The sequence below is a fragment of the Tupaia chinensis genome, unplaced genomic scaffold, assembly GCF_000334495.1.
Source record: "Tupaia chinensis unplaced genomic scaffold, TupChi_1.0 Scaffold000085_1, whole genome shotgun sequence".
Lineage (NCBI taxonomy): Eukaryota > Metazoa > Chordata > Mammalia > Scandentia > Tupaiidae > Tupaia > Tupaia belangeri.
The window spans coordinates 6,497,313-6,508,478 of record NW_006159547.1 but is presented as its reverse complement, the minus strand read 5'-3'; the positions used below and the strand labels follow the sequence as shown (position 1 = coordinate 6,508,478).

The 11,166-nt window shown below is 35.1% G+C and overlaps 1 protein-coding gene across 1 annotated transcript in view; it reads right to left on the bottom strand.

The window, feature by feature from the left end:
• OTOGL (otogelin like) overlaps positions 1-8,635 on the bottom strand; it is a 155,511-nt gene extending 146,876 nt beyond the window's left edge. The window contains exons 1-4 of the mRNA XM_027769725.1: positions 8,584-8,635; positions 7,443-7,482; positions 6,377-6,425; positions 1,163-1,229 (exon numbers count right to left, since the gene is read on the bottom strand). Of these exons, the coding sequence (XP_027625526.1) occupies positions 1,163-1,229; positions 6,377-6,425; positions 7,443-7,482; positions 8,584-8,635 (208 nt within the window). The remainder of the gene's footprint in view (positions 1-1,162; positions 1,230-6,376; positions 6,426-7,442; positions 7,483-8,583) is intronic.
• Positions 8,636-11,166: the final 2,531 nt, after the last annotated feature.

Genomic DNA, 11,166 nt, shown 5'->3' with positions numbered 1-11,166 from the left:
TCTTTCTTTCTTTCTTTCTTTCTTTCTTTCTTTATTTATTTATTTATTTATTGGAGAGGTTTTCGCTATAGAGCGCATGCGCTCGCCAGACAGAGAGAGACAGAGAGACAGAAAGTGAGAAATCGCCCCCCAGGGGGGGATGGTCACGCCACAATCCCTTCTCCTCCATTCTCTTCTCAGGATCTTGGGCACGCACGCACACGCACCTGGCGTGAGTTTTAAGCCACCAGGTCCGGGACGCGAACCACGGTAGACTATGTGGGAGTCCAGCGACATAGCCATTATGCTAACTGCTGGTTCCCGGGCACATTTATCTTTAAAGTGTGTCTCAGAACACAGTCGTTTTTTTCCAATGAAGATGTCTAAAATTTAAATAAACAAATATATCTTCTTCAAAACTTTTATTTATGCTCTTGTTTATTCTCTTGAAAACAAATATTAAAACAAAACAGGTATAGATCATTAACATTTTTTTTCTTTTTTTTTTTTTTTTGGAGAGGTTTTCGCTGTAGGGCACATGCACTTGCCAGACAGACAGAGAGAGACATAAAGACAGAAAGCGAGAAATCACCCCCCAGGGGGGATGGTCCCACCACAATCCCTTCTCCCCCATTCTTCTCTCAGGATCTTGGGCACGCATGCACACGTGCCCGGTGTGAGTTTTAAGCCACCAGGTCGGGGACGCGAACCACAGTCGACTACGTGGGAGTCCAGTGACATAGTCACTATGCTAACTGCTGGTTCCCGAAGATCATTAACATTTTTAATGTAATAACAAAATTTTCTATTTCAAAGTTCTCAATGAAATTAAATTTCAAACTACCATCAATATTCTGCTCAATGGAAATGGGAAATTAGTAAGCAAAAAATAGGTTGTCAAAGAATGAAGGAGTAAATAATTGATTCAGAAAATTTTCTGATATCCAGTGGCATCTTTGCTAGTCATATAGCTTATCAGCTGTTTAAATGTTTAGTCTTGATTATTTCCAGAAAGAACTTAAAATTTTATATGAAGAGAACGTACTTTATTTCTAGGTATTGTTACTACTCTGGGTCAGTATCCTCCATGTACTACATGGAATTAATGAAGAGTCGATTCAATAGATCCCCCGAAAGGAGCTACTGAGAAAGCAAATATAAAAGCATAGTTATAAGTACTGACCTTTTATTTTGCTTTCTCCCCAGTTAATAGCTTCATGGAAAAAATATCTTGGAGAAGTTGCTTCAAACTTTAAAAGATAGAAATAAGGATTCAAGATGGTTAGATTACTTAATTCAAACCAAACATACAATTGGAAACCTAGAAAATACCTGCAAGTACAAAAATGAAAAAGTATCAACTTTATATTTTGGAGATTATTGAGGCTATCTCAGTGAGGCAGAAAAGGCTACTCTGAGTACGATTAGAAACCTTATTTCAAGTTTTTGGTGTGCATCTTAGATAACTTTGAAAAAATACATATATGTCCTTTGTTCTCTGTCCTCACGTCCCTTCCTCCTTCCCCTATCAGTCATCCTTCTTGTGAAAGAAGCACAACTGGAAGCTAATCTTTGGATTAACTGACCACTTTACTTGCAGAAGAAGCAATTCTCTGATGCTTCCAGGTACAAACCAGTATGGGAAGAGAAGACAACTACGGGAATGATAGAAGTATGGTACGTCTGCATACCAGGCTGCTAAGATACCATCCACAGAAGCAACTTAGGGTGCATCATCTCAGCCTCTGCAGAGCTGACACTTTAAAGTTCATAGAACATTAACATATATTTTGTTAAGACAGTTCAAAGTAGTTCAGGGTAGTGGTTCAGTGATTTTATGATTATTATAGATTTACTGTAGTGCCACAGGGCCTCTGTTCAAGTAACCTTTATTTTACTTAATACTGGTGCCAACACACAAGAGTAGTGATGCTGGCATAGTGTTATAAGTGTTCTATTTATTATTAGCTATTGTTATTAATTTCTCCCTGGCCTAACTTAAAAATCAAGCTTTATTATGTATGTATAGGAAAAATACATAGTATACATAGGGTTTAGTGCTATCCTTAGTTTCAGAAATCCACCGGAGCTCTTAGAACATACTCCTGGCAGACTAGTACTTTCAGGGAATAAGAGAAATGAAATTTGTCTCCACTCCAGTCCCCAGCCTTGAGTGGAGAGGCAAGGGGCAAGCCTTTGGAAGAAGATTCTATTGCAGCTGAGAACTAGTGCTGCACAGTTTTTATTTTTTGCTTTTTAAAAATATATATATTTGGTTGTTTCTTCTTCTTTATCTCTCTCTCTCTCTTTCTCTGTTTTCTTATTCTTTTTCTTTTACCTCATCACTGCTGCTCAATCTCCATTCACTGAGTATCTAGACAGATCTAAGGGAACCATAGCCAAACATCCAAATACATTAGGGTCGACATATTCTTCGATACCCACTGAATCTGCTGCACAAAGAAATAAAAGAAAATTAAAAAAAAAAACACACAGAACAAAAAAGAGATTTTATATCACCTCCTCCTGCACACCCCTGAATGCTCAGAATGAACTTCTAGAAATTAGAAAGAAGCATATAACCCATCAGATGACTAGGAATCATAGCAAAGGCACAAGAAATATGAGAAACTAAGATAATACTTCCTTCCATAAGGGAAAAGAATAACTCCTCTTCATCCACAGGCAGTTCAACAGAAATCGTGGAAATATCTGTTAAAGAATTTAGAATATTCATAGCAACAAAGTTAATAAAGATGCAAGAGAAGAAAGACAATGAACTCGAGAAGAGGCAGGAGAATGGAGCCAAAGAGTTCTAGGAGGAGAGGAAGTTTTGGCATGATCTGAGAGAGGAAATATTCATCATAAAAAAAGAATCAAACAGAGGACCAGCAGGAGGTGTGGTGGTTAAGGCACTGGACACTCCCACATGGCTGAGCACAATTCGACTCTTAGACCTGGTGGTTTGGTTTCTCACTTTCTCTCTCTCTCTCTTTCTGTCTCTCTCTCTCTCTGCGTATATGTATGTGTCTCTGGTCAAACAAAAATAAATAAGCAAAACTAAATAAATAATATTTGTTAAAAAGAGAAACAAACAGAACTGTTAGAGATGAAGGCTGTAATACAAAAATCAAAACCTCCCTTGAAAGTATTAAAAGCAGACTAGATCATACAGAAGACTGAATCTCAGATGTAGAAAACAGAATCGCTGACCTAGAAAAATCCATCACAAAGACTGAGAAAATAGTCCAAAAAATAAGAATAATATACGATAAATTAGTACTAGATACCATCAAACGTCCAAACATTCAGATAATTGGTATCCCAGAAGGTGAAGAGACTAATAAGGGCATTGATAATCTATTCCTTGAAATCCTGCAAGAGCACTTTTCAAACCCAGAAAGGCATTCAAAGATCCAGACCCAAGAAGCACAAAGGACCCCAAATTGAATTAACCCCAGAAGATCTTCTCCAAGACACATTATAGCCAGACTGACTAAAACCATAGACAAAGACAAGGTACTCAGACTGGCAAGAGAGAAACAAGTTACCTACAAAGGATATCCCATCAGACTAACAGCAGACATTTTATCAGAAACAATGAGAGCAAGAAAAGAATGGTAAAATATATTCAAAGTGTTGAGTGGAAAAACAATCTCAACCAAGAATACTGTATCTGGCAAGATTATCCTTCCTATGGAAAGAGAAGACAAGAACATCCTCAGATTAAAAAAACCTGAAAGAATTTGCCAACACAAGACCAGCTTGAACCACAACAGAAGTTAGATTAAGCACATGAGACTGAGATGATAAAACAGAATTTTATGGCTTTTTTACTAAAACAACACTGCTCTTTCTCTATGCTTTGTAGTCCAGAAATAAGAATTTTTGTCTTCTCTTGAATTGTCAACAGATCCAGATAACTAGTATTTGAACAGAATCCTAACCTGCTTCCTGGCTTTAAGTTTTAAGCAAAGTTCTCCTAACATTTTTTTTTTTGATTTATTAAAGCTAAAATTGCTTTTCTTGAAATTAAAAAACATATTAAAAATAACTCTTTAATGACCACAATAAGCTATACAGCCTCAGCTAGGTGCTATTTTATAGTATATCCATTCTACTCACAGTTTCATGCCTAAAGTCAAACATTTATTCACAGATATTTATATATCAGCTGAACTTCTATTGAAAGTAGTTAGTGGAATTATTTGTTAACCAATACAATGTGGGAGAAAAAATAAAGGAACGGAAAGCAACTGAAGATACCAGAGATAAAACGGGAGGAGGGTAGAATACAGCAGAGGGTAAGAAATGGAGGGGTGTGTGTGAATACATATATATATATTTCCCCCCCAGGACACATTCTATGCAGTTCCTCAGAGAATTCCAACAAAACCTAATCCCAGAAGCCTAAAGCAGGAAGTGCCTCATTAATACATCATATATCAGATTTTCTCCTGCTCTCACTTATCTCTCTCCTTCATTTATGCATTTCCCAAACAAATATACTACACATGAGTCTATGTTTCGGCATCTGCTTTTAGAAGAATTTTTGACTTACAATGCAAAAAAATGAAAAAACAAAAACAAAAAAATCCCAAGCAGTGGGTCCATGTATATGATAAAAGAGGAAATTCCAGTCTTCCTCCTTCCTGATTGCATAGCTACAAGAGGATAAGCAGCACAGAGAAAAATAGTCTTTAAATGGGAAATCACTACAGCACACCAATAAACCATTTACAGAAGTCTGTGTCTACCCTTCCCTTGCTCACTTCATGGCCAACATATTTCTGAATCCTGACATGCACTGTTTTCTAACCATCAGTGCACTGTTTCTCTAGAGCAAGGGAATGAATCCGCAGACAAGAATGGTCTCATAGCATATCAAATCCCAATCCTAAACAGTGCAGTACATAATTATGATCTCATTGTCCCTCCTTTAACATTCCTTCTTTAAAAACTTGTTAGATATTAAATGATTCAGGTGTATGTTCTCTAGCTACAGGAAATAGAAGTACAAGTCTCCTGCAGCTCTGCAGCTCTGAACGGGAGAAATCAAGGCAAGGGTAGTGTGTTCCTCACTTATTAACAAAAGGGAGGTATTAACAGAACTCCTTTGGTGTAAATTACTTAAATTCTGAAAGAATATAAATGGACAATACTATAATCCCATCTATAGGATATTTATTGTGCCTTTATACCTCAGGGTATATTTTACAAATTCCTCAATCTGGTGGGTTCAACGGAATGCAGTTTTCCTCAAAATCTGATTTTCTACTAAGTTTTTGTTTGTTTGTTTTGGTGTGTGTGTTTGGGGAGAGGGGGTTAATGTAGTCTACAGACCAATATGTACTTAAAATTTCTCAGAGAAAATCATTTTGCCCACTTGAAATGATACGTGCATACTTAATATGCAACACACTCTAAGAAAAAAAAGTGTGTCCATTCCATAGGCAATCCTTTGCCCATTCGAGCACAAAAAAAATTCCCTACTGGTGATAAAAAAAATTAATTCTGTCTTGTAAATTTCTGCAACACCATATCCATCTGCCTTCCATTCATCTACTAATCGTGTTTAAATAATATCATTAAACACAAAAATCTAGGCATCCATCAGGAAATGCTAATCGAAATAATTTGCCATTCATTATTTGGCAAAGGTTTCCTTAAATATTTACACTGTTTGCTATATAAATACTTCAAATCATATTACTTTCTAAAGAAATGTCTTTTCTATATTAGGAGTCTCTATTTTACAATCCATTATGTATATATCAACCATCTGAATATTCCAACCATAATTTAAATATCTTGCAGTTCTATTTTTAAAGGACAAAAAAAATCTTCTCAAATTCAACTACTCTGGAAAAGAACCAAAAAAAAAAACACGTTACCTCCCCAGAGATGCCCACAATTTAGATTTATCAGACAATATAACAATATAAATGTGGTCTGTGAGCATGCCAAGACATATCTGATGCCCTCTTGCAGTATTTAACTCATATTATTTACACTTATTTACACTTTTTTCTGTCCCTTTTTGTGGATGTTATTGCCATTGTACTGACTGATAATGTGCTTAATTTTTAAACCAATTCAAATTCTCTAGCAAGTAAATGAGATTAAATTCCCCCTAAATGCTTCAAGTTTATCAGTATACCTAAGATTAAATAGTAAGAAAAAAATTTATTTTATGTCTAACAAGTCAATGTGAACTGAGCACGAATTTAAGGGTCTCTGTAAGCACAGAGAAGTTACTTTGCCTCATCCTCCCTCTTCCTGTCTTGTGTTAAGCATTTTATTCCCCTTACAAAGGTCTCATTGTTGAAGTGACAGCAGAGTCCAAGGCAGAATGGATTATTTCTCTGCCTTTCTCTCCACCTGAAGCATAACCTACCTGTGCTGCTAAAAGAGCTCTTTTCTGTCGATTTTCATTAAACCCGTTTCTGGAAGAAAACAAAAAGAACTTGTATAGTCAAAGGCCCCAAGGCAACCTGAACAAGCCTTTCCCAAGAGAGAGCTGGTGTTTTCCTCCTGATTTCCATCACTTTATCAAAGAGGTCTTTTTTAGTTTAACATTTAAAAGGTTTCCCTCCCCTCTGTGGAGGGGTTAGATTTGGGGGGTGGCGCTGTCTCATTTTACAAAATTCAGGAGTGTCCCCAAATCTCTTCAGTGTCTGATGTACACTGAATTTTAGGAAGGAACATTGAGAAAGAAAAATAAACAAAATAGTGTAACACTGTAGCACCAACCTCCATAACACTTTCTTCACATGACAGCATAGATCTGGTAAGGTCAGAATGTGCCAAGGGCACATTTGCTTTTTCCAATATCATATGTAATTCTCTCCTGTTTCATGTCATAAAAGGCAGATTAACATGCATATAAGGACATCAAGTTGTGACTTATCAAAAATAAGTGATTAATAATTACCTCAGGGATACATTTGTTTTTTTATATTTATAAAAATTTTTATTAAAAGTCAAATGGTGACTAGAATCCTGCCTTTCATTAAGCAGATCAGTGTACTTCAAAAAATAATTTTCATTATTTACTGCTAGAACCATTGTATTCAATTTATCATTAAAAATTCTTTTACTCTATGTTAAGAATACAACACATTAAATTTTAAAATTATATTAATAACAGCAATATAAAGGGGGATATTACTGAATGTAAAATATTCACAAATCTTTGAAGTGAAAAATCACATCTCTTTAATATTTAGTCATTGGTCACTACCCCTAACTTCCCTTGTAATTAAAATAAAAAGAAACATATTTCCTGCATAAATAATGACAAGAATACCTGCTAATCTTTAATTTATGGAAATGTTTTAAAGAACTGTATCTCATGCTTTTTTGAAAATTTTGTTTCAAAAGAACGTGCTATTGTCTGCTGAGCTTTGATCATTCCCACGGACTCCAGGTTTTAGAGGTCATAAAGGATGAGAAATACTCACTTTGATGTTCCCATCAAGATGGATGACGCACAAATATATCCTGCCAAAGATAAATACATGAATTGTTTAAATTACCTAATATCTTGGTCACATGTTCTGGTCATTTTAACAGATTATCTTAACCTAAATTCTAAAATTTAACTTAACCTAAATTCTAAAATTTATCTTAACCTAAAAATAACTTAACCTAAATTCTAAGATTTATTTTGAGTTTTGCTGTTATTTATTTTGCATGTTTTAATTTTGACCAGCAAATTTTCTGAGACATTGGAATAACTGATAATCTCAAAAGAATGGCCAGTGTACATAGATTTCCACAGAGGAATAATTACAACTGAACAGGCACTGGACTTAGACCCGAGATCCAAGTTTCAGTTCTCGTCCTACCACTGAGTACCTGCCAAGTGTACGTAAGGTACCAAACACACAACAAAATCATAGTGTTGAACAAATTCATTTCCAAAGCCTTCTCCAGTTCCAAAAATCTATGACATCTTTCTCCTTGAGTTTTCAATTTCTGATGTATATACTAGGATTTGAAGATGGTGTCTTTGAACTTTCCAGGATTTTAAACTTCAATAATTTCTCCCATTTCAACTACATGCTCCAATACACATTCTTTTTCAGGGATTAAAAATCAACAGCTGAATACAAATAATTTATAAATGAAACTACTAATAAAATAATTGAGAATTAATTCTTAGAGCCAATGTTTCAGTCACTATTAAAACATCTTTTTGCCATTCTTTCAAGTTGATGGCATAAAGAAAGTTTAAGAATTCAGTTTTTTCTTTATTTACTGCAAAATTTCCAATGTTTACATTACACATAGACAACTATTTTAAATTCTCACTTATAAGACAGAAAGTCAAAATCAGAGCTTCTTCCAGTACAATTGCATTTCATGGTAAAGCATAATTCACTAACCATTAAAAAATACAAAAAATATATCGGTAAAACCTATAAAGTCCAAACTATCTAAATACTTTATTAAGAATTTTCAAAAGCTAATGTGCCATTCAGTACAAATCCATTCTAACAACTTCACAGTGCTTTCTTTACACTATAAGAGGAAGCTATTTATACCAATTGCAAGAGAGAATAAAATACATTAAGGTAACAAACTAATGTAGGCTCTTACCTTGTAATGAAAATAGCAGTATGGGAAGCAAGAATATACTCCGAGGTATCATTAAATTGAGTTTTCTCACAATGTTCATTTCAGTGTAGACTTTCTCCCTGAAATGTAACCAAATTATTGGTCTTTACTATGATGGCATCTTAGGAATATGTGTACTTGCACTGTGCCCAAATTCTAATAAATTTAGCTATGTAATGAAGTAATTCAAAAAGGAAATCCAGGCTTTCTAACTACATACAGCATCGGAAGCTTTAAAACTTGCAGGCAACCCTTTGGCTGAGTCTCTCATTAGTGATGCATGGCAGCTTCATACCTGAGCCCGTATTAGTTACACCCTACCCCACACCTGCACATCATAAGCCTTTTCAGTCTATATTAGCCTTCTTTAATTTCTGAAGACAGTGGCTTGAAATAGCACATGCAAATATACTTGTTCATACCTCCTGATAACCATTAGTCATAATTGTTGACCTGTTCTCTGTGTTTTAGAACTTCAGTCACAAAATAATTAGTTCTCTTAAAAAAAAAAAAAAAAAAAAAAAAAAAAAAAAAAACATTAAACAAAATCCTACCAATATTTCCTAGACTATCTAGATGCTCTTCTAAATTTTTCTTTAAAAATTAGTAAACTAAAACCATGTACATAAACTTGTACTTTCAGATTATGCCCCACTACAGTGTAGTTTAAGCTGGCATGCTCATGTCCCAACAGATCTTTCTGTTAAGCATTCTGCAACAAAAGTAAAATAATAATTTAAATGATATCTAACATTTGACCTTCAAAAGAAAATAGAGTCACTCACCTAGCATTGAAAACCTTCCCTTCACATCCCATTTTTCTACCCTCTATGACAAGCACCCAATTTGACAACAAAGAACAATTCTTGATCCTCTCTAGAAGCAACTGACTGCCAGGACTGGCATCAGAGAAGAACTCTAAAATTCATAATGAACTACAAAGAGATTATCTAAATGCCACAAATGAGTAGAAGCCATGCTTATATAATCAGTACACGATTCCTATAGTAGGCCCCATGAGTTACGTGCATTATTGTCAGACTCCTCACAGATGGGGGAACAGTACTAAGGAATTTCTAATTATGAGGAACTAGCTTAAGAGAAAGGATTTGCTATAGGGCATGTGCACTCACCAGAAAGACAGAGAGAGACAGAGAGACAGAAAGAGAGCAGTCACCCCTCAGGGGCATGGCCACGCTGCAATCCCTTCTCCTCCATTCTCCTCTCAGGATCTTGGGCATGCATGCACACACGCCCGGCGTGAGTTTTAAGCCACCAGGTCCGAGACTCGAACCACGGTTGACTACGTGGGAGTCCAGCGACATAGCCATTATGCTAACAGCAGTTCTTAACATCATATTGGGCCCATACACCTTTTCCACTATGACTTCTAAGTCTTTTTTGTGAAGTATCCTTGACATTTGGACATATTGCATGGTCCAATAACCATTGCTTTAACAGCTTCCTGTTCATGTCCCAAAGACAATGATAGGTTACTCTTCTTTTATATGATCTTAATTTCTTTCCATTGCTTAAATGAGAGCCAATTCTTCAAGCAACAGAAGAATCTTGCCTATAAAGGAAAAAAGCTTAAACGTGGAAACAAGTAAATTTTACTAAAATTATAAAATATCTCTGTGCTTGTCTACACACACTCATTTTGAAATTTTAATAGATTTAAATAATTTAATTATAGTATGTGGTTAGCATTGTTTTAAAAGATCACTAGTCTATTATTCTTCAACTAATTAGACAATCATATAAATCTGAGCATATGATAAACTTATTTATAGTTACACTCTAGCTATTGTTCCAAAAGCATGTATCTTTTTTATTTTTTATATGCATTCAATCACATAGTTTAACTTACAGAGTGAACATTTTAATATGTGAACATTTCTCCCCAGACCATTTGATCAAAATATCTTCAACAGATAACACCACACCTCCCGATCCCGTCAATGCTCTGTATTGTTCCTCCAAATGACCTTCCCTAGGCCCCCCAAAAGTATGTATCTTTTCAACCAGTCAAAATCATAAAGCATTCTAGATTCTTTTTTTTTATTTAAATTTATTTATTTACATTCATTCACTTTATTTCATTACAGCATACAAAATGAGATTTTCCATCCAGAGTACACTGTATATTGGCTCAATCAAGCACATCAACATACATGTTACTGTCAACAAATAATTTTCCATTTCTTGTTTCCTGTATGTTTTGCTTTTTTTTCCCCATCCTTGATTCCCTATCTCTTACTCTCTGCCATCTCCCACTCTCCTCCCACACTGTCTCTGGTATCTATGTTTGCTTTCTATACTGTTTTTCTACCACATTTTATTGAATCACTAAAGATCTTAATTAATCTAAATATTTTCATAGCAAGCCCAGCTGATATATACATTTCCATGAACAAAAGTCTAACTTTAGGCATCCTATAAAGTAGCACCTAGCTGGGGCTATATATCTTACTGCAGTCATCGAATAGATATGTTTTTTTCTGAAATTTTTTTAACTTAATTTACATTCTTTACCTACGCATCGTCAACGAATACAGAATGTGA